This window comes from Phaenicophaeus curvirostris, chromosome 5, assembly GCF_032191515.1.
Source record: "Phaenicophaeus curvirostris isolate KB17595 chromosome 5, BPBGC_Pcur_1.0, whole genome shotgun sequence".
Lineage (NCBI taxonomy): Eukaryota > Metazoa > Chordata > Aves > Cuculiformes > Cuculidae > Phaenicophaeus > Phaenicophaeus curvirostris.
Genome location: NC_091396.1, coordinates 65,632,061 through 65,656,691, shown reverse-complemented (window position 1 = coordinate 65,656,691; position 24,631 = coordinate 65,632,061). Strand labels below are relative to the sequence as shown.

The 24,631-nt window shown below is 46.4% G+C and overlaps 1 protein-coding gene across 1 annotated transcript in view; it reads right to left on the bottom strand.

Moving 5' to 3' along the window:
• The window catches only part of MDGA2 (MAM domain containing glycosylphosphatidylinositol anchor 2), a 359,263-nt gene that overhangs the window by 69,586 nt on the left and 265,046 nt on the right, over window positions 1-24,631 (bottom strand). The window contains exon 9 of the mRNA XM_069856787.1: window positions 2,281-2,550. Within this exon, the coding sequence (XP_069712888.1) occupies window positions 2,281-2,550 (270 nt within the window). The remainder of the gene's footprint in view (window positions 1-2,280; window positions 2,551-24,631) is intronic.

Sequence of the window (24,631 nt, the reverse complement as noted above, 5' to 3'; positions counted from 1 at the left end):
CTGCTCTTTCCTAAGAGCAGTTTTAATTCCACGTGGTAAAGAATCATAGAATCATGAAATGGTTTGGGATGGAAGAGACCTTAAAGCCCACCCAGTTCCACCCCCTGCTGTGGGCAGGGACACCTTCCAATGGATCAGGCTGCTCAAAACCCCATCCAACCTGGCCTTGAACACCTCCAGGGATGGGGCAGCCACCACTGCTCTGGGCAACCTGGGCCAGAGCCTCCCCACCCTCACAGTGATATATTTTTTCCTAAGATCTCATCTCAACCTCCCCTCTTGCAGCTGGAAACCATTCCCTCTCGTCCTGACCCTGCCCTCCCTGATCAAGAGCCCCTCCCCAGCTTTCCTGGAGCCCCTTTCAGTACTGGAAGGCCATTATAAAGTCTTCCAAAAGCATTCTCTTCTCCAGGCTGAACAAATCCAACTGAGCACAGCACGTGGAGGAATGTGAGACGGGGTGGATCATAAAACTGGCTTAGTACTAATTTTCACTTACGTGGTTTGCTTTGGCATGGTAATAAATCACAGAAAGGCACTCAGATTGCCCCACTTTTGCTAAAATAATTGCCTTAGAATAGGTTTCCACAATCTTGGGTCCAAAGTGTGATGAACAGTAAATTGAACTGCATTTACTCATTTGAGAAAAAGACTGTTTCACTGGTTTCCTTCAGAGTCTCCTTTTGGATTAAACTCCAAAGACCTAGAGAAGTCAGTAGTTGTGAAAATATTTCCACGCAGGCTCTGAAAGTTAAGCAGCCAAAGGCTTGATTACATTTTGAAAGAAGAGCCCTCGGTCATTGAGGTGCTTGCTGCATTCCCACCACATCTGTGCCACGTGCCGCTGGTGCAACGCAATCCCTGCCAATGAGATGCCATTCAGCTAAGTCCAAACCAGAAAAATAAAGAATCCACAGGAAAGCAAGCCCATTTTTCTTCCTGTAAAACCAAATTTTGCTGAAAAGCACCAGAGAGCTGAATTGTTTCCTTTATTCCCAGGACAAATGAGTATGGAGCATCTACCCTGATATCCAAGGTTTGTGCAGAACAGTGTCCACAAGAGGTGCTCTGCAGCTCTTCCATTATATCCACACCCTTTCTGCTAATAGGATTAAAGCTGATAATGATTCCCATTTTCTTAAACAATGGCAGGGGTCAGGGAGCTGCCAGCAACCTCAAAAGCAAAACCTCCTTTAGATCTGGTCGTAGCTAGAACCAAATAGGTAAACAAGGAGAAAATCCCAACTATGATGAGGGATCTCCTCTACATATTCTGAATTTTGTGTTTGTTGGATTCTTTTCCAAGTTGCTGATGGGAGGGATTTTGAACTGAAATTATGCTACTATTTCAACATCCATTGGGAGGCTGGGGTTGCTCATGATGGCCTTCAAAGGGAGGAACATAGGGCTTCCAACCCACTACAGACCATGGGAAATTATTCACTTAATAGAGATGCTTTTTTCACTCCAGTGGTCCTAAAAAGTGCCTGGGAAGACCAGCCTTGAGGGACAGGGGAACCTATTGCTGATGTGACTCCAGAAATCAGAGGAGCTCAGCTTGGGCACAACATCTGCTGCACAATCAAGAAGCTGAGTCTTCCAGTCACGGCAGCTCATCTCCCACAGAGGAAGAATCAAGACGTGCATGACTGAACACCCAGTTTAACATTCAGATCCAAGACACTGAAGATAAAAGACATATCAAGTTTGTCTCAACCCAGTGAATTGATTACACAGCGCTGGCAGATCATGGCAGGGGTTGCCCATCCTCCCTGCGCCTGTGATCTTGGGTAATAACTTCACAAAACCCTTTGTTTTTTTGAGAACAGGAACATATTTCAAAGCCCCTCTGTACTCGAGTAGCTTGAAGTTGCTCGAGACTGTGGTCTGCCCACCCTGGTCCCCGAGCACGTTCAATGTACCAGAAGAGAAGAGGAAATTCAAGCCTTATTACAAACTTCAAATAGAAGAAATTCGCTGCCTGATGACTCTCTCAGGCCTCTCACAAAAGCAGAATGACAGATGCCTGCAGAGAAGGGCTATTTATGTTTTGCATGTAAAAATCTTTATATTCCAACCACTGAAAGAAGCTAAATCTCCTGTTTTGTTACCAGCCTTCTCAGAATATAAACCAGGTGCCTTAAGCTATGATTGTGCTTTGAGGGATAGATCTCTTTGGCAATCCATTAGTTAAAGCAGGAATAGAATTACTCAATGACACGCAAACCTATCGCGTGCTCAATCCATCATCTCAGTGCACCAAGACACCACCAAGCCTACCTGTAACAAGGAAGCTGCACCGGCCAGCGCCCGCTTCGTTGATGATGTTGCAGTTGTAGATGCCGTAGCTGTCACGGGAGAGGCTGCTGACGGTGTATTCGGTGGAGTCCTGCATGTCAAACTGGCCAGTGCGCAGCAGCTTGCTGCCCAGGCGCCACTCGTAGGTGAGGACCCGGGTGGGATACGCCCTCAGGACACGACAGCTCATGGTGATGCTCCGGCCTTGGCCTTGCCGAATCTCCAGGAAGGTGGGCTCCACGGCGGGAGGGTCTGGGGGGACAGGAAGTGAGAGAGGGAGATAAATAAGGGAATTAGAATCATAGAACGGTTTGGGTTGGAAGGGATTTCAATGCACAACCAGTTCCAATCCCCTGCCATGGGCAGGGACACCTCCCATTGGATCCAGTTGCTTCAAGCCCCATCCAATCTGGCCTTGAACACCTCCAGGGATGGGGCAGCCACCACTTCCCTTGGCAACTTGTTTCACGGCCTCACCACTCTCATCATGAAGAAATTCCTCCTTATGTATAGTCTAAATTTGCCCCTCTCCAATTTAAAGCCATTGCCTCTCATCCTATCACTACAAACCTTTGTGAACAGTCCCTCCCCAGCTTTCTTGTAGCCCCTTCAGCTACTGGAAGGTGTCTATGTGATCTCTTTGGAGCCTTCTCTTCTCCAGGCTGAACAATCCCAACTCTCTCAGCCTGTCCTCGTATGGGAGGTGCTCCAGCCCTTGGACCATCCTTGTAGCCTCCTCTGGACCCATTCCAAAAGCTCCATCTCCTTCTTATGTTGAGGATTCCAGAACTGGACATAGTACTCCAGATGAGGTTGCATAAGAGAGGAATAGAGGGGCAGAATCCCCTCCCTCGCCCTGCTGGCCACGCTGCTTTGGATGCTGCCCAGGACATGGTTGGTTTCTGGGCTGCAAGTGCACATTGCCAGCTCATGCCGAACTTCTCATCAATTAGCAGCCCAAGTCCTTCTCCTCAGGGCTGCTCCCAATCATATCATTCCCCATCCTGTATTGAAGCCACAGATTGCCCTGACCCAGGTGTAGGAATTATCGTGAGAGACAATTAACCAGCCACTGTGGACAGGCTGGAGCTCACAGCAGAACCCAGCATCCATGAGATGGAAACTCAGTAATGGTAAATACACAGCCCTGGTAGATACCGATCAGCCGGTAACAGGAATGTACACATCCAAAGGGCTGTGTTCTGCTTATTGACATTTCCTGCTGAGTACTCAAAGATGCTCTGCTGCTTCACTGATACTATCACTCGAGATGCAGTCAGAGGTCCTGTGCCCATGTGTGTTTTAATGGACTCGCCAGGCCTTGCGGATGGCAAATACTGAACTGTGCAAAAGGGAGGAACCTGATCCAGTGGGAGGTGTCCCTGCCCACAGCAGGGGGTGGAACTGGATGGGCTTTGAGGTCTCTTCCAACCCAAACCATTCCATGATTCTATGATTCTATTTAATGCGACACTCATCCAGCCCAGGAGGCTCAGCCCTCCACAGCCTCACAGAGGAACCATGGACACACATGGCACTTTCTGGAAGAGGAAGGAGGAGAAACAAGGGCTAAAATCCTTGACTCGGTTTAGTTAAAGTGCACAAGGTAATGATAACCATGGTAGAGCTGAGGCGGTGAGCGGTTCTGTGTTCAGTGGGACCTGACTTTGCAGTAGCAGAAGATGAATTGATGAAGCAGCCACAGATGCCCCTCCACACCCCATCCCAGCAGGTCCTTTCAGGCTTGAACAAATATATAATCATATATTAATCTTTTCTATCCACTCAGGCAGTAGTTTTGATATTCCAGTAAGCACAAAATGGACCATTTTCCCATAACTTGAATTAAACTGCATTTTAAATAATGTAGATTTGCAGCTACAAACTCTGACAGACTTTTGATTCCAGCAAAACACAAAATAAATAAAATATAGGCAAGATAGAGCGTATGCAAAAACCTAACTTCACCCTCCTGTTTGCCTTTTGATAATTTAATCATTGCTGAAAAATCAGGGCAACCTGGACAGAATAATGTTGGCACTCGGCTCTTGTCAGCACAGCTTTTTAGATAAGGTAACGTGCATTTGTTTGCAATCAGATGCAGAGCAGTGAGCGACAAGGCATCCTGGCTCTTCAAAAAACACAGCTCGTTTTTTAGCCCATGAGGAAGAAGAAATCCTGAAAGCCTCCTACGCCAGTAAGAAACATGAAAACTTTGCATCCATATTAAAAGACCTGTCTTACAGATATGAAACGCAAAAATACAAAGCCCCTGATGAGCTCTGCATGAGAATAATCTTCCCAGAGTCAACATCATGCTCCTTTCAGAAGGACCTCTCTTTTACCACTATCTCTCCAAGAACATCTTGTCCTCAGGTTCTCCATTGCTTGGTAACTCCATAACCGATACCAGTCATAAAATGGTTTGTGTTGGAAAGGACCTCAAAGCCCAGCCAGTTCCTCCCCTGCCATGGACACCTCCTACTGGATCAGGTTGCTCCAAGCCCCATCCAACCTGGCCTTGAACACCTCCAGGGATGGGGCAGCCACCACTGCCCTGGGCAACCTGGGCCAGGGCCTCCCCACCCTCACAGGAAAACAGTTCCCTGTTTTTTTTCCTGGTTTATTTCCTTATGGGATACTTTAGCCTTGAAAATAGCTTTTAAATGAAAGTTTCCCCTGCCTTTAAGATGAAAATAGTCTTTAAAATGCAGAATTTCCATCCACGAACAGATGATATCCAGTGACAGAAAAAAAGAATTAAGTTTGGTTGCTCATTTTCAAGTTATATTTTGCAGGTAATAACATTAATGGAAAAGGAAAGAGATGATAAAAACTAATATATATGAATGTAGCCAGAGCTAATGGCTTATTTTTATGCTATTTGTTTTTACAAGACAGTGAGCTTGCAGCCAGAGAATCACAGAATCACCAGGTTGGAAAAGACCTCCAGGATCATCAAATCCAACCATTCCTATCAAACACTAAACCATGTCCCTCAGCACCTCTTCCACCCGTGCCTTAAACCCCTCCAGGGAAGGGGACTCAACCACCTCCCTGGGCAGCCTCTGACAGTGCCCAATGACCCTTTCTGTGAAAAATTTGTTTCGGATGTCCAGCCTGAACCTCCCCTGGTGGAGCTTGAGGCCATTCCCTCTCATCCTGTCCCCTGTCACTTGGGAGAAGAGGCCAGCACCCTCCTCTCTGCAACCTCCTTTCAGGTAGTTGTAGAGAGCAATGAAGTCACCCCTCAGCCTCCTCTTCTCCAGGCTAAACAACCCCAGCTCTCTCAGCCGTTCCTCAGAAGGCCTGTTCTCCAGCCCCTTCACCAGCTTTGTTGCTCTTCTCTGGACTCGCTCCAGAGCCTCAACATCCTTCTTGTGGTGAGGGGCCCAGAACTGAACACAGGATTCGAGGAGTGGTCTCACCAGTGCCGAGTACAGAGGGAGAATAACCTCTCTGGACCTGCTGGTCACGCCGTTTCTGATCCAAGCCAAGATGCCATTGGCCTTCTTGGCCACCTGGGCCACTGCTGGCTCATGTTCAGTCGCTGTCAACCAACACCCCCAGGTCCCTCTCCTCCAGGCAGCTTTCTAGACAGACTTCTCCTAGTCTGTAGCTGCACAGGGTTGTTGTGCCCCAAGTGCAGGACCTGGCATTTGGCCTTGTTAAACCTCATGCCATTGGACTCTGCCCAGCGGTCCAGCCTGTTCCGATCCCTTTGAAGAGCCTCCCTGTCCTGCAGCAGATCGACACTAACTCCCAGCTTAGTGTCATCCGCCAACTTACTTACAGTGCATTCAATCCCCTCATACAGGTCATTGATAAAGACATTGAACAAGGCTGGATGCAAAAAGAAGGTGGCAGTGTCTCAGGCATCTTCCAAGATTAGAATCGTTCAATCATAGCATGGTTTGTTTAGGAAGGAACCTCAAAGACCATCCAGTCCCACCCCCTGCCATGGGCAGGGACACCTCCCATTGGATCAGGTTGCTCCAAGCCCCATCCAGCCTGGCCTTCAACACCTCCAGGGATGGGGCAGCCACCACTGCTCTGGGCAACCTGGGCCAGGGTCTCCTCACCCTCATTGTGAATAATTTATTCCTAATATCTAATTCAATCTTCCTCTTTCAATTTAAAACCATTTCCCCTCATCCTATCACTCCATGCCCTTGTAAAAAGCCCCTCCCCAGCTCTCCTGGAGCCCCTTCAGGTACCTGGAAGTTCACTATAAGGTCTCCCTGGAACCTTCTCCCATATGAACAAGACCAACTCTATCAGCCTGCCCTCAGAGCAGAGGTGCTCCAGCCCTCAGATCATCTCCGTGGCCTCCTCTGGACCCATTCCAACAGTTCTGTTTCCTTCTTACAGCGAGGATTCCAGAACTGGACACAGGATTCCAGGTGGGGTCTTACCAGAGGGAAGCAGAGGGGCAGAATCCCCTCACTAAATGCACTGGCCACGCTGCTTTGGATGCAGCCCAGGACATGGTTGGTTTGTGGGCTGTGAGCACACATTGCTGGCTCATGCTGAGCTTCCCATCAATCAGCACCCCAAGTCCTTCTCCACAGGGCAACAATGCGCTGAAGGAAAACTCACTCTGTTTGGAACTTATACATGGTTAATTCATTTGCATTAGCTCTTCCCCAAGGCTTTTGCAATTTGATTTAATTTACTTTGCTGTACTTACTTCCATTTTTCATAATTCTAGTATTAGTTTTGGAAAAATATATGGAAGAGCCGCAAAGGGAGTAGAGTTCGTTCTCTTAAACAATTATCTTTGGGAAGCAAACAGGCTGAAGTAAAAATGTGCTTTATATTAATATTTAATGAATTTTTTAGCCTAAGTACATTCATGTCTTAAGGATTAGAAAATGGAAAAGGAAGTCTCCCTCTCCATCAAGAGAAATGACAGCAAGGACGCTTGTCTGTTTTAAACCAGACAGCTGCTCTTCATGGCGCAGATCCTATCATGGTCTTTATTGTAAGGTTTGTGAAGTAGAAAACACACCATTCAGTGAGTTTATTTTGACTTTGTAGCCTTAAGCAGAGACTTTACCTGATGATTTGGTTTCTCCAATTTGCATTATAGCCTAAGGAAATTAATTAGTTTCTCTCTCCCTGCTCCAGCAACAGGAATGAATATGAAAACCTGATGCTGCTGCTTCAGTTTCTTTTGTATCCTGGCTGCTTTTTATTTGATTCACTCAACAGGAATGTTACTCTAACACTGAACCTGCCCATAGCAGAGGGGCTGGAACTGGATGATCATAGAGCCATAGAATCAGGGCATGGTTTGGGTTGGAAGGGACCTAAAATCCCATCTCAAACCTGCCATGGACAGGGACACCTCCCACTGGATCAGGTTGCTCCAACTTGGCCTTGAACACCTCCAGTGATGGGGCAGCCACAGCTTCTCTGGGCAACCTGGGCCAGGGCCTCCCCACCCTCACTGTGAAGAATTTCTTCCTAATGTCCAACCTGAATCTTCCAATTTAAAACCATTCCCCTCATCCTATCACTCCACGCCCTTGTAAGAAGCTCCTCTCCTACATTCTTGCATTCTTGTAGGCTCCTTTCCAACCCAAACCATTCTATGAGTCTAACATCTATCTATGTCAGATACAGAGAAGGAGTAACCTTCAAACACTCTTGGGGCAGGATTCGCATCCCAGAAAACAAGACCAGTAAATGATGAATCAGGTGAGGTGGTACCATCTCACGGTGGACAGAGGTCTGGATGGGCTCGGGACCACACCACTGCATTGCAGACCAGACTAGAAAGGGCTAGATGATGCAGGAGAGGGGACTATTACCCTCCCAGCCTGGAATGGTGCTAACCACTGTGTATTTAAGATGCCAGTGAATCTGAGAAGATCTGAGCAAGCACCATTTCCAATGTCTGACTGAAACATAATGTAAAATATTTTATTGCCTGAGGGATGTGATGTGGAAACTCAGAGTCATTCCAGCTCAAAAAGGCAGCCTTTCATCTTGCCTTTTCTTTCTCCCTAGGTTATTGAGGGCATGTTTGCCTGTGAGGGAGAGTTACTTGCTGGGATTTCTCTCCTGCCTGATAATGAAGGCTGCAACTAGGGATTCAATTTTTTTTTTCTTATGTTGTGTCTATGCCTGTGCCTCTGATCTATCAAACCCAGGTTTGGCTGATTACTCTCAGGAACATTGTGTGGCTTCTCTTCAACTTCCAGTAGAGGCAGCACTTTGTCTCCCAGGCCACATCAGCAAGTGTTTTACATCTACAAAGTCGATATTACACATTATGTTATCGGAAATGGGGTTTGTGTGCTTTTATAGCAAAAAAATGACTCATTAATATACATGAGTAAATACACCAGAATTAGATGCATGGAAATTTGCTGTCTGATATCATGGGATGATTTGGTTTGGAAGGGACCTTAAAGCCCATCCAGTTCCAACCACCCTGCCAGGGCAAGGACACCTCCCACTGGATCAGGTTCTATATGTATGTGCTTGTACAGACAAATAGAGTCAATATAATATGGATAATATCTATTCCAATATTCTCATAGGCTTTACCTTCCCCCAGTATGATTTGTTCAGAACCTAAGAGTAAAGGGACTCTTTCATCTGATAAACAGCTCTGGAGACTTCCCTAGCAAAGCCGCTCAGAGAAGCTGCTCTCCTGGAGCCCCTGTACCAGACAGTCAATAGATTGAAAGTAGAGCTCTATTTTTGTTAAAACACAAAAAGCTCTTAAACAAACACCAAGCTTTCATGGATTGGAGTGCAGAGGTGTGGATGGGAGAGTCTTCTTCTGTATTAGATCTGAAGACAGAAGATACAGGGAAAGACGATATTATTAAATATTATTATTCCCTGCCAAGGGAAGTGGTGTCATTTCTGGAGGAGTTGAAAAAGCACATAGATGTGGCACTTCAGGACATGGTTTACTCAGCATGGTGGGGTTGCAATGACAGTTGAACTAGATGGGCTTAGAGGTCTTTTTCAACCTTAATGATTCCATGATTTTAATAGCTGCTGAGTTCACAGCACCTGGGATGTTCAAGGCCAGGCTGGCTGAGGCTCTGAGGAACCTGATCCAGTGGGAGGTGTTCCTGCCCATGGCAGGGGGTTGGAACTGGATGGGCTTTAAGATCTCTTCCAACATAAACCACTCTATGATTCTATGTCATCAGATGCTGGTGTGGTCCCCCCAAAACATCCAAAGACACATGCTGTTCACCTTCACTGGCACTGTGACAGACTGCAACAGTAGATGCATTGCTAGGGATTTAAAGCTCAATCTGGCTAAGAGCAACTGCAGAAGAATACTGCAATACTGAGTAAATTGGTAAAAAAACCCACGTACGTTAATTAATTCATCAGTTGCAATGGAAACCCCAGCTCCTAATAACGTCCAATCTAACAGAGCCTAATGAAGCGGTGCCTTTCAGGAAGGAGATCTTGGAGCTGCTGTGGATATTTCATAGAATGGTTTGAGTTGGAAGGGGCCTTAAAGATCATCTAATTCCAATTCCCTATGTCACGGGCAGGGACACCTCCCAACGGACCAGATTTCTCCAAGCCCCATCCAACCTGGTCTTGAACACTTCCAGGGATGGGGCAGCCACCACTGCTCTGGGAAACCTGGGCCAGGGCCTCCCCACCCTCATGGTGAAGAAATTCTTCCTTACGTCTAGTCTAAACAGAGTGAGAACAGAGTCAGAACCGTCCGGGCACAACTTGCCTACGAGTGGCTGCTAGAAGCGGTGGTGGGAATACAACCTCCAGCAGCTCAGTGGATGCTGAACCAGGCTGGGGAAAGCTTGCTCTATTCATCTGCACTGCAGGACTTATTATGATGCTGGCAAAGCCTTACATTTTCATCTCTCCACAGTTATTCCTATGTCTCACCATCCTCCAGCTGTTCTTTCCAGGCGTCTCCATCTATTCTGAGAATTATCTCCACACGCAATTGAAAACTAAACTGAAATGGCACTTTAAGCTTCCCAGGTCCTGACTTGGTTTTATTTAACGCAGTGGAAAACAAAACACCACCAAGCAAAAATTCAAATCAGGTTCCTTACTGCTGTGGAGAAGCAGCCACAGTGACGGCAAGGGCTGGAGGGTGTTCCCTTCCAAGGGAGTTGTATAAACACTCAACTGGGACCATTAAACTCCTTGTGACCCGGTTAAGCTAAAACAAACTACCCTCTACGAACTCTGTGACGGCAAAGGATGCACCAAACAGCATGGCTGGGAGACAACAGTGACTCTGCCTGCACCCACCCCGCCAAATCCACCAGCCACCCCCAAAGCCCAGGACGCTTTGCCTGGAGATGCAGGAGAAGGAGAAGCACCTTCACCTGTCCACTCGCTCTGCTGGAGCTGCAAGAGAGCTGCCCTCGCTTTGCGCACTGCAAAGACAACACAAGTCACCTCTCGCAGTGCCATTTAACAACCCTCATAGAGAGGAGAATGGTGAAAGCACTGCACAAGTCTAGACAGTTAAATTAGTCAGTCTTTACAACTCTTAAGTGATTTACAGCTGCTGTAAGCCCTTTATATAGGCAAGGCATGATCTTCATGAAAATACCTCCAATGACTCCCAGAAGCAGCTAAATGCGTCTCAACCTCAGCCTGTATGCTTTTGAAGCTAAACACTGTATTTTGCTAGATGAACAAAGTCAAATATGCACACATTTGGAAAAACAATAAGCAGCCCCATAAACTATAAATAGCTTTATGGTTTGAAGCTAACGTGTGGGGGGTTTGGTGGCAGGATTGAGATTATAGGACATAATAGCGACCTTCTGGTATCTGAAAGCTGGGGAGGGACTGCTCACAAAGGCTTGTAGTGACAGGACTAGGGGCAATGGGTATAAACTGGAGATGGGTAGATTTAGACTGGTCATAAGGAGGAATTTCTTCACTATGAGAGTGGAGAGACCCTGGCCCAGGTTGCCCAGAGCAGTGGTGGCTGCCCCATCCCTGGAGGTGTTCAAGGCCAGGTTGGATGGGGCTTGGAGCAACCTGAGCCACTGGGAGGTGTCCCTGCCCATGGCAGGGGGTGGAACTGGATGGGCTTTGAGGTCTCTTCCAACCCAAACTATTCTATGATGATGATGACTCTAAGACAATGGCATCCAATGTCTTTTTCTATTGTCAAAATAATGTTAAATAGCAGCTTTCATGCCTACTGGTCAAAAAGAATGGTCCTATAAACAGCTCAATGAAAAACTGACTTTCCCTAAATAAGTTTCTTTTTCATCAAACTGCTATTTTCCTCCTTGAAAGCCAGGATGAGCTCAAGCTCATCAACTCCTAATTAGTTTTCAGATAAATCTGGTTAAAACAAAGTGGTTTTCTTTGTTACTGAATGCTTGAACACTTCTGTGAAGTGAGTCTAAAAACAGATTCTCACAGCAAAAAACTTTCCGGTTTCTGCTCCAGGACTCCTAATAGGATAAATAAGACATGGCACGTGGCGATGGCATTCAGCAAGAGCTGGAAAGGTGAAAGAGGAGGCCTGAGCTCACAGCAGGGAAAGGTCACACGAGGCACAAATTGCCAGCAGGCGCCTTTTAAGGTGCTTTTCATGCTCCGTTTAACATACTAAAACTGAAATAACAGCAGCCTGGTAGGGAAGTTGCAGTGACACCAGGATGTCACCAGAATTTATCCGACAGGTTTCTGCAGGTCCACAGCAGCTGAACATGAGCTAGCAGTGTGCTCAGGTGCCCAAGAAGGTCAACAGCGTCCTGGCTTGGATCAGCTACGAAAAATGTGATTTACTGAAAGAGTGGTAGAGGATTGGAAGAGGCTGCCCAGGGCAGTGGTGGAGTCTCCATCCCTGGTTGGCTTCAAAAGGTGTGCAGGTGTGCTGCTGAAGATGATCAGGTGATCTCTCCTCCTGGATGCAGACAACGCCTGCATGAAGAAGTTCAAAGACAAGACACAATTTGGTTTTCATTCCTGGCACACAAGGGATTGCATGTCACCTTGTCCATAGGACTGAGTTAAACTATCACACTTCATCCAGACAGGAGACAGAAGGCACCAGAGTTAGATTTTCACAGGATCTAAAGTCTTCCAAGTTGTTCCACCTGGAGAAGAGAAGGCTCCAAGGAGACCTTAGAGCAGCCTCCAATACTGAAAGGGGCTCCAGAAAAGCTTGAGAGGCACTCTTGATCAGGAAGTGCAAGGACAGGATGAGGGGTGGCGGTTTTAAGCTGAAAAAGGGGAGACTGAGATGGGATTTTAGGAAGAAATGTTCTCCTGTGTGTGGTGACGTCATGGTCCAAGTTGCCCAGACACTGGTGGCTGCCCCATCCCTGGAGGTGTTCAAGGCCAGGCTGGATGGGGCTTGGAGCAACTGGATCCAGTGGGAGGTGTCCCTACCCATGGCAGGGGGTGGGACTGGATGAGCTTTGAGGTCCCTTCCAACTCAAACCATCCTATGATTTTATGATAAATCTAAATTTCACACCTAACAAAGTTTAAATTCTAAGTTAGATGGATCTTGAGTAAGGTAGATTGCAGTGGAAATATCTTTTCCATTGGCTGTAGCAGTGCATCTCAGCGTGGGCTTTGCAGGATTTACAAGTGCATAAGCCTCCTCACCACTCTCGAGAATCTGACAACTTTGATTTTGTGGTTCAAACTGCACCCACCGGCTGCAGAAGTTTGCTGGGATTTTCCTGGCTGCTGCCTCTGTCCTGGTTTGGCTTCTTGACAGGTCAATAAATTTTCTTTTCCAACAAGCAGCGAGCATCACCCAGCAGCTCTGAGTATCATAAGATTAAATATTTGTGCTAAAGCACGTGTAACTTTTGCAAGTGAAAAATATTCAAATGAGTAAACAAACAAGAAATAACTTAGAGGTAAAGCTGCAACATTAATTTTCCCCTGTATCTGCAAATCATTATTTGCTTTATTTGACTAGCTCAAGCGAGAACGTGATTGAGGAATAATGATGAGCTGCTTCAAAAAGCCATGAAACCGGTATAATCCATAATCTTTCAAAAGTCTACTCTGCTGATGATCTTTTATGGGCTGTGATCCTGTACCTTGTATTTTGGGAGATGAAAATTGTAATGTCTGAAAATATAAATCTTGAACAATACCATGGCAACAGTTTATATCTTACAAGACATCACCAAGCCAGCAGTGTCCTAACTGCAGCTGTCCCTCCGTCTGCATGGGCAAGTCATGGCACTCAAATTTGTCTCGTACAATCATTAAGGTTGGAAAAGACCTCTAAGCTCATCCAGTCTGCCCAACCCCACCATGGCCACTAAATGATGTCCCCAAGTGCCATGTCTGCATGTTTTTTGAACCCCTCCAGGGATGGCGACTCCACCACTGCCCTGGGCAGCCTCTGCCAGGGCTTCACCACTCTGCTAGTGAAGGAATTTATCCTAATATCCAATCCAAACCTGCCCTGTGCATCTTGAGGCCATTTCCTCTTATCCTATTGCTCGTTACTTGAGAGACCAGCACCCACCTCACTACAACCTCCTTTTGGGCAATTGTAAACACTGATGAGGTCTCCCCTCAGCCTCCTTTTCTCCATGCTAAACAACTCCAGTTCCCTCAGCCATCTCATAACCCTTGTTCTCCAGACCCCTTACTAGCTTGTTTGCCCTTCTCTGAAGGTGCTCCAGCCCCTCAATGTCCTTGGAGTGAGGGGTCCAAAACCGAACCCAGGATTCGAGGTAAGGCCTCATCAATGCCAAGTACAGGGGAAGCATAACATCCCTGGTCTTGCTGGCTACGCTGTTTCTGATCCAAGCCAGGATGCTGGTGGCCTTCTTGGTCACCTGGGCCACTGCTGGCTCATGTTCAGCAACTGTTGACTGGCACTGACAGGTCCTTTTCCACTAGGCAGCTTTTCAACCACTCCTCCCCAAGCCTGGAGTGTTGCATGGGGTTGTTGTGACCAAACTGCAGGACCTGGCACTTGGTCTTGCTAATCCTTACACAATTGGCCTCAGCCCACGGATCCAGCCTCTCTCCACCTTCCCAGGATAGAAGAATGTCTCTAGAGAAGCAGGGACCCACTGGTGGCCTTCTCCAGCCTGCACACCTTGCAGAAAGCTACCTGGAATTAACTGGGTATTTATATTAAAGCATTTTCCAGCCGACGAGATATTGCACACAAGATCATCTGCCAACTTTCCAGGTAGGTCAGAGCTGTGTTTAGTTCTGCTAGCCATGCATTCGGCCTCAAAGTGTTTTATGGATCCATAAAAAGGTCTGCAATCCCACAACAACTCTGTGATGCAAAACCAAAGCTGTATGGCCCCGTCGCATGTCGCCATCGGGCTGTGCACGGCTGCACAGCATGGGAGTTGCCTCTGCTTAGAGTTTCTCCTCACCAGTAGCTGATGGTCATGAATCAGGACTTTTGTTTTGGAAGTGGATGAAAAAGTTATGGAAAAAAATTGCACCAAAGACATGTCAAACCCCAGGAAGCTTCTTTAAGATTCAGATATGAGGGGAAGATTTCCATCTGTCTCTTCTCCACCCTGGAGCAGATTTCCCACAGATAACAATGGTTGACTTACACATAGATCAATTCAAAGCAACACGTAAAGGGAGTCCTAGCAGAACTGCCTTTCTACTGCATCTCAGGGTGGCCTCATAACATCTCATTCCTCCAGACCACCCCAACCCAAAGTGCTGTTGATAAAATCATCCTCTTCCCTGCTGTTAAAACTATATTGTTTCCCCTATCAAATCTCTTCACAGACCTCCTGGATATTTAATCAGGCTCCAAACAAGCTCCACAGCTGGGGAGAAACTCAAGATTCAATGTGACTTGAAAAAAAAACCTGGCAACTTAACTACCTGATTAGCCATGGGAACTGCTATTATTATTTCAGTACCAGACTCAACATCTCTTTCTGATTCCTGTGCTCTATTTGTTTATTTTCTGCACTCTGAGATGTGCCTTTCCAGTTCTTAGGAGGAACTTTCTCCTTAAACCTCAAAACCAGCTTTCTGCCTTGCAAAGACCAGAAAGGTCTCTGCTTCTCCTTTTCAAGCCAGTCCATCATAATATTTGAGCGGCATATTTTCCAAAATCCCTGCAGGAAAACCCCTACCAAGGGAAGCAAAAGTCTGGCTTTACAAAACTGTGTGTTTAGACTTTTGAAGATAATCCAATATTTCTCTTCCAGATTTATTTTAGGTAGGTTAAGATAATTGAAACACAAATGAAAAAACCTAGATCACATGAATATAATTCCTACTTACAGGAAAGCTGGGGAGGGGCTTTCGGTCAGGGAGTGCAGGGAGAGGACAAGGGGGAATGATTTTAAGATAAAACAAGGGAGACTGAGATGAGATCATAGGAAGAAATGTTTTGCTGTGAGGATGGGGAGGCCCTGGCCCAGGTTTCCCAGAGCAGTGTTGGCTGCCCTATCCCTGGGGGAGTTCATGGGGCTTGGAGCAACCTGATCCAGTGGAAGGTGTCCTTACCCATGGCAGGGAGTGGAACTGGATGGGCTTTGAGGTCCCTTCCAAACTAAGCCATTCCATGAAACTATGATAAAAGAACTATTGGAAATAGCAGATGATATTGATTAAAACGTGTTGGTTTAACTCCTATCCATGCCTAGATGCTTTGTAAGAGACAATTAAATAACCATTCAGGTAGCCCATGTAACAATGTTAGTTCTAGAATTAAGAGACCCTTAATTCACACATATTACTTGTCGCTTTAAAAGTCACTTGGAAAACTACTAGAAGAGTTAAATATTTCACTGTTCATAGAACCACAGAATCATTCAGCCTGGAAAAGACCTCTAAGCTCATCTAGTGCAACAATCACCCAAACCCCACTGTGCTGACTAAACCATGTTCCAAAGTTTCACATCTACATGCTCTTTGAACCCCTCCAGGGATGGAGACTCCCCAACTGCCCTGGACAGCCTGGGCTTTGCCTCTCTTTTAGTAAAGAAATTTTTGTCCAATCTAAACCTCCCCCAGAGCAACACGAGGCCATTTCCTCTCATCCTATCACTTGTTAATCAGGAGAAGAGACCAACACCCACCTCACAACAACCTCCTTTCAGGGAGCTGCAGAGAGCAATGAGGTCTCCCTTCAGCCTCCTCTTCTCCAGGCTAAACAGCCCCCGTTCCCTCAGCTGTCCCTCATAAGACTTGGGCTCCAGCCCCTTCACCAGCTCCATTGCCCTTTTCTAGACACGCTCCAGCAGCTCAAATCTTTCTTGTATTGTTAAATATTATAGTGCACCCATGAGTTATTGCTTCAATCAGAAGATGCTAGTATTTAATTGCAAGGGAGAGCGTCCACTGTGGTTAAACAACTACATGAAAGGATAAAGAAAACTTTAACACACTTTAGCACTTATCTATTCAAGTAACATCTAATATTCACTTACTATTTGTCACCTGTTGTACCAAACAACCTTCTTAAAAGCCTAATTATGAATATTGATGAAGTCCTTCCTAGCCTGGTGTCTTTGAACCAAGGTGCTCAGCTCTCCTCCCTCAGAGCTCCCGACAGGTCAGTCACATGCTTGCACTTTCATGAAGTGACTCATACCACTTTCCTTAAAATATTTAGCATCCAAATAATTTTTTTTAGGTCACTCAGTCCCACAAGAAGCACTACGTCATCTGGAGGATTGAATCTAGAATATTGAACAACATATGAACTGTGAGGGTAGGGAGGCCCTGGCCCAGGTTGCCAGAACAATGGTGGCTGCCCCATCCCTGAAGGTGTTCAAGGCCAGGCTGGGTGGTCTTTGAGCAACCAGATCCTGTGTGAATTGTCCCTGCCCATGGCACGGGGTGGAACTGGATGGGTTTTGAGGTCCCTTCCAACCCAACCCATTCTATGATTCCATGTACAGAGCAGAGAGGAGGACAACCTGCCCAACAGCCTTTCCCAGGAACCACCCCTCTGAAAAGCAAGTGCTAAGAAGTGCAATGAATCAGGGAATTTACGATGTACATCACAACTATGCATGGTGCAAAGGCACAACGTGCCAACGGGGAGCTGTTTCACTATGTGCAGTGCTGTACAGCCAATAAATCTGTGGCTGTGTCCCAAACCTGCCTCCCCAGTTCAGCACAGCCTCAAATCCATTTACGACAAAGGCAGGCTTTGGTATCACCAGCATCCACACTCAAATTGAATCCAATTTTGTTACCAAGTTATTTTTCTGATCACCACTTGGTCCTTCAATAAAAGGAAGCTCTGTCTATACATCTTATTTCCTTTATTTTGGTAAGAGAAGTACAAGCTTATTTTGATTATTAGAAGTCTTTCTGCTCTATGTATTTTCAGTTTAGGATCTCTGGAAATATTAGATGTTACAGTAAAAATTACAGGCTACAAAAACGGGAAGGGCAACTCACTCTACTAAGTTCTGCCAGGGAAGGTTTAGGCTGGACTTTAGGAAAAAAAATTTCACAGAAAGGGTCATTGGGCACTGGAACAGGCTGCCCAGGGAGGTGGTTGAGTCACCTTCCCTGGAAGTGTTTAAGGCATGGGTGGACGAGGTGCTAAGGGGCATGGTTTAGTGTTTGATAGGAATGGTTGGACTTGATGATCTGGTGGGTCTCTTCCAATCTGGTTGTTCTATGATTCTATAAAGAAAATTTTGCAGAAATCATCTCCTGAGGATTAAGTCTTTCATGATAAAATCAAGATCTTCCTGTAACAAAACAAGGGAGGGGATTCTGCCCCTCTGTTCTGCTCTGGTGAGATCTCACCTGGAGCCCTATGTTCAGCTCTGGAGTCCTCAGCACAGGAAGGACATGGAGCTGTTGGAATGGGTCCAGAGGAGGCCACGGAGATGATCTGAGGGCTGGAGCACCTCTCCTCTGAGGACAGGCTGAGAGAGTTGGCGTTGTCCAGCCTGGAGAAGAGAAGGCTCCAAGGAGACCTCAGAGCAGCTTCCAGCACTGAAAGAGGCTCCAGGAAAGCTGGGGAGAGGCTCTTGATCAGGGAGTGCAGGGACAGCAGAAGGGGGAAGGGTTTTAAGCTGAAAGAGGGGAGATTGAGATGAGATCTTAGGAAGAAATGTTTTCCTGTGAGGTTGGGGAGGCCCTAGCTTGGGTTTCCCAGAGCAGGGGTGGCTGCCCCATCCCTGGAGGTGTTCAAGGCCAGGCTAGATGAGGCTTCAAGCGACCTGATCCCTACCTATGGCAGGGGGTAGAACTGGATGGGTTTTAGGGTCCCTTCCAGCTCAAATCATTCTATGATTCTGGGGTTCATTGAAAATCATCCTCTTCCACTAGATCTCACAATCCTCAGCAACAACCTTTTGCTCATAGCGCTACCATGATATCACAGCATTTCATGGCATGGCCTTTTCCAACCTTAATAATTCTATGAATCTATGTCCCAAAAATATAAAGCTGCCTTCAACAACCACCTGAGGTATTCTGCACTCAGATACTGGAAGGACAGCTGCTGCTCAACTTCCTGAAGTTAAGATGATGGCCAAAGCCTTCCAACATCAGTGCGTTGTAGTAGCCACAGAATGATTTGATGATCCATGGTGGAATAGCATTTAAAGCCAGTTTTGCCAAGGGGACTTTTATGCAGACAGTAATGAAGTTTTTTTCAGCCTTAACATTCCATGAATAAAAAGTCTTCCCGTTGGAATGATCATCACATTTCAGAGCTATTACTCTCACTGGAGCTACATTTAAGCATTGTTATTGCTCAGCTAAAGCCAATAGTGCTACACCAGCCTATCAATCTGATGATGCTCTGCATTTACTAAAAGTACTCTGCAGAATCAATAAGACATAGTAACTTATTTCATAGAATCACAGAATGGTTTGGGATGGAAGGGAACTCAAGGCCATCTCTTGCCATGGGCAGGGACACCTCCCACTGGACCAGGTTGCTCCAAGCCCCATCCAACCTGTCCTCAAACACCTACAGGGATGGGGCAGCCACCACTTCTCTGGGCAACCTGGGCCGGGGCCTCACAACCCTCAAACGAAAACATTTCTTCCTGAGATCCCACCAAATCTCCTCTCTTTCAGCTGAAAAATGTTCTCCTCATCCTGTCCCTGAAGTCACCAATCAAGAGCCCCTCCCCAGCTTTCCTGGAGCCCCTTGCATTACTGGAAGCCGCTCTATGGTTTCCTTGGTGCCTTCTCTTCTCCAGGCTGGAGAACCCCAACTCTCTCAGCCTGCCCTCAGAACATTGGTTCTCCCGCCCCTGGATCATTTCTGTGACTTCCTCTGGACCCATTCCAACAGCTCCATGTCCTTCCTGTGCCAAGGACTCCGGAGTTGAATGCATTAATAGAAGATCCTAATATGTTTTGATAACTACCTTATGTGCTTGGATTTTGGATTAAAGCAAAGTAAGATGAATAAATAGCATCAATTATACATTTGTGGGACTTTAAACCAAAGTTAAGTCCTGCCATTGTCCTTCAAGTGCTGGCACATGAATAAAAGTTCAGGACTAAAGCAGCAAATCATTCCCAACAGCATGTACTTTATAATGAAATCGCACAGAGCAATTTGGTAGTAATTTATGTCATGTAGCAGCCAGAATCAACCACTTATGTTTAATTTCCAACAAATTAGAATTGTCCAGGGTAGTAATTCCACCTATGAAGCGATTGCATTTAATGTAGTACACGTATGTAGGCAAGATGATACGAGTTCAGGAGCACCTCTGCTATGAGGACAGGCAGAGAGAGTTGGGGTTGTTCAGCCTGGAGAAGAGAAGTCTCCTGGGACACCTTAGAGCAGCTTCTAGCACTGAAAGGGGCTCCAGGAAAGCTGGGGAGGGGCTTTTTACAAGGGCTTGGTGTGATAGGATGAGGGGGAATGTCTCTGAATTGGAAGGGGAAAGATTTAGATTAGACATTAGGAAGAAATTCTTCACAATGAGGGTAGGGAGGCCCTGGCCCAGGTTGCCCAGAGCAGTGGTGGATGCCTCACCCCTAGAGGTGTTCAAGGGCAGGTTGGATGGGGCTTGGAGCAACCTGATCCTGTGGGAGGTGTCCCTGCCAATGTCAGGGGGGGGAGCTCGATGGGCTTTGAGGTCCTTTCCAACCGAACCAATTCTATGACTCCAAACGCACAACCACTGGAATTCAGTTCCTACAGACCCCCACCATGGCACAAACGGCGTTTTATTTGTGCTTGGGTTAATAGATCCTCTTCAGTGAATGAAGATATGCAAATTTTTATCATTGGGAAGATACATTACAAGAATTAAAATGCAATGCCTGCATGAAAATTAAATGGAGTATAAAAATAGCTGCGATGGGTTCTTTCTAATGACTTCTATGACAGACGTAGGCATGATTAATGGCAACGCAATAATGCCTTGGCTGAACTTAATCACTAACACATCGGTTAATATTGACAAAGAGGAAATGAATGATACAGGGGCATCTACACCCAGAATCACCTGAAGAAAGAGCATAACTACTTTCGGAGGCTCAGCATAGGCAGAGGTGATAATGTCATTCACCATGCCAGATCCAACTCTTCTGCATGACTGCTCAACGGGAGTCATGCCATCAACCATGGTCCTCACGGTTTCATAGAATCATGGAATGGTTTGGGGTGGAAGGGAACTCAAAGTCCATCCAGTTTCAACCCCTGCCATGGGCAGGGACACCTCCTACTGGATCAGGTTGCTCCAAGCCCCATCCAGCCTGGCCTTGAACACCTCCAGGGATGGGGCAGCCACAGCTTCTCTGGGCAACCTGGGCCAGGGCCTCCCCACCCTCACAGTGATATATTTTTCCCTAAGATCTCATCTCAATCTCCCCTCTTTCAGGCTCAAACCATTCCCCCTCATCCTATCACTACATGCCCTTGGAAAAAGACCCTCCCCAGCTTCCTTGTAGGGCCTCTTCAGGTACTGGAATTTTAATCACCGTGCCCCATTCCTGCAGGCACTGCTGGACCTCTTTGCAGCTTCCCAGCATGAGGTAGGAGAGCAGCAGCCCAGCAGAGCAGCCAACAGCAGGCTTAGCCATACCATAACTACAGACGTGCCACCAGGCTCATACAGTGCTAGCATGCTCATCCATCCCAGTGTGACCTTCATAGAATCACTGCGCTTGGAAAAGACCTCTAGGCTCATCCAGTCAAACCGCCAGCCCAACCCCACTGTGCCGACTAAACCATGTCCCAAAATGGCACGTCTACTTGCTCTTTGAACTGCCCGAGGGATGGAGACTCCACCACCTCCCCGGGCAGCCTCTGCCAGGGCTTCATCACTCTTTCAGTAAAGGAATGTTTCCTGATGTCCAATCTAAACCTTCTCTGGTACAACTTGAGGCCATTTCCTCTTGTCCTGTGCCCTGTCACTTGGGAGAAAAGACCAACACCCATCTCACCACAACCTCCCTTCTGGGAGTTGTAGAGGTCGATGAGGTCTACCCTCAGACTCTTTCTATCCTGTTTCCCAAATGATAAAGCATGGGCACCCAGAGATGCTGCTGCTTCCTTGCCAGGGTCACGTCACTGTGGCCCTTCCTATGCACCCTCCCAAGCCTGGGGCTCCCTGGGAGGCGTTGGAGAAGGATTCTATCACCCCAGGGTACAAATTGCCACAGAAATAAACCTGAAAACACAGGCCAGTCAAGGCAGCAGCGTAACAACACACTGAGCAAGGAGCCAAGTACATCTAGAAACACCTGGGGGAGATTTCTGCATGATGTTTTGCAATAAAAAGCATTTTTTTACCTGGACAGGGAAAGCAAAGAGATATTCAAGGAAGAGCAGAAAATATATAAATGGGAACATAAAACAAGTGTATGGACTTCAAACCACCCAGAAATCCTTTTTACTGCTGCTCTGGATAGTGTCTGCAGCAACCTTTATTTGTCTTGAATAAGATATCAGTTTCTTCACTCACGTGTTTTATTTCTCTTGGGGACAAGGTCACTTTATAACCAAATGGGGTTTTATTTGGCAGATCTATAGCAGAGTTACCAATACGAAAGCAAATGTATTTATTTCTGTGTCAAGGCTGGCTCTGTCCTTGGGAGATCTGGGCCATTTCATGTGCAAAAGTCATCACATTTAGCTACTTCACACTTGCACCTTTGGGCCAGGTTGGGCTTTTATCTCCTTCAGAGGCCGGGACACATAAACATCAGAGGCTACAGCTGCACTGAAGCTGAATGAACTTGCCCTATTTCTTACACAGCCAAGGTTAACACTTCTAAATCCGGAGGTCAGGAATGTAAACCTCAGAGATGGCTCAGCCTGGGACTCTTGCAGCCACAGAAAATGAGAGGGAATGGGTTTTGCATTAGAAGGCAAATTGTCTTGTAGGTCACAAAGACAACTTTTGGCAAGTTTAAAAGAAAAGATAAGAAAATAAGTAGGTGAGGAATTAGTGCAAGGAGAGAACAGCTCAGGGACACAAAAGCAGGATGGGAGTGGAATGGGATTATTAGAGCAAGTCTGTTCTCAGCCTAAACAGCCTCTTCTCCCCCAGACCATTCCTCACTGCATCCTCAGCAGTGAGAGCCAGACAAGGTGTTATCAGCTGAGGCAGAACAATCAGTTTTCATAGAATCATAGAATCACCAGGTTGGAAAAGACCCACTAGATCATCGAGTCCAACCATTCCTATCAAATACTAAACCATGCCCCTCAGGACCTCATCCACCCATCCCTTAAACACCTTACATACAGTTTTGGGTGTTTTTATTCCATTTGAATTAGTTGTCCTGTGTTAAGCACATCTTAAAGGGTGGCACACAAACAGGAAAAGGTGAAGACGCTGTTTGGTGCCTCTTGCTCAAGGGAGAGAAGCTTAAACCTGCTCTCTGCAATTCTACTACAGGAATTGCACCGCTGAGCAGAATAATCTATGTATTTAACTGCAGCAGCCTAGCTTAGGGACAAGGTGAACGAATCACTTCCCCACTCTGATTAACAAAATTCCTTGAGAACTGGCATGGGACACTCTGGACACTCCTGTTTCTCCCTTAAAACAGAACAGTTCCTATCCCTTCTTCCCACCTTTGTGATTTCCCACTTTGTGACTTTCACAGTTAAAAATCATAGATTCATGGAATGGTTTGGGGTGGAAGGGACCTCAAAGCCCATCGAGTTTCACCCCCCTGCCATGGGCAGGGACACCTCCCACTGGATCAAGTTGTTCCAAGCCCCATCCGACCCAGCTTTGAACATCTCCAGGGATGGGGCAGCCACCACTGCTCTGGGCAACCTGGGCCATGGCCTCTCCAGTCTCACTGCCCAATATCTCATCTCAATGTCCACTCTTTCAGCTTCTATATCATTTACAGCTCTTGCTACACAAACTGAAAAAGCCTAAAAGTTGATTTAGAAGAAGTTTTTCTTCCATGCTGCCTGAAAGGCGAGCATTTGTCCTTCAGCTGGGTATCCTCACTACCTGTCAGGCCACTTCATGTGCACTGACCCACGCTTGATCTTCCAGATCAAGTGAAAGCGGAGAAGAGAGTGTGCTGAATTATAAAAGCGGTGTAGCCTCTACCAATCTGATATTCAATTAACATATGATGATAAGTAATAAAATGATAAATGATATTAATTTCTGAGAGCCCTAAGAAAGTGCATCAGCAGGAAGATGCAAGATAATGACATGCAGCGGGAGAACAGCAACTGTTGCCCTTTCAGGCCAGGGAACTACTTCAGCCCATCTTGACCCTGATGCTTATTTTTTTTTCAGCACATTGATATTCTGGGCTGTCTGTAAATCACCACTGAGCTGCTATGACTTTCAGCTTCCAGGGCTGTAGAACAATGGGAGAGGAAACCAGTACGTGAGCTGAACGTTTTGTTGGATTAAGGAGGAACCTTGCAGGTTAGAGGCCAGGTTTTTGCATTGATGCATGAGACTGCAATCAGAAACAATCAAGGCCAGGGTGGATGGGGCTTGGAGCACCCTGATCCAGTGGGAGGTGTCCCTGCCCATGGCAGGGGGTGGAACTAGAAGGGTTTTCAGTTCTCTTCCAACCCAAATCATTCTATGATTCTAAAAACGCTGTATTTGAGGTCGGTATTCACTCTATGTCAGAATGACCATTGCCCTGCGGCTTGGTGTGAGTCTTTCTGGAATAGTATTAAAAAAAATCCAAACAAAATCAAGCAAAGCCAACCCAGAAATCAGTTTCTAAAGATTTGTGACACTTAATCCACCACCAGTCTTTGCTTTGACAAGTGAGCTGGCTGAAAATATCATATTAGATCATCTAACGAGCTGGGGGCTATGACAGCTCTGCTTGTGGTTTTGAACATACCATAATTCAACTGAAAAACAAACCAGAAGACGTACGGCAGAAAATGTATCTGCTGCCCTCTTTAATGAAATGTGAGGCTCCC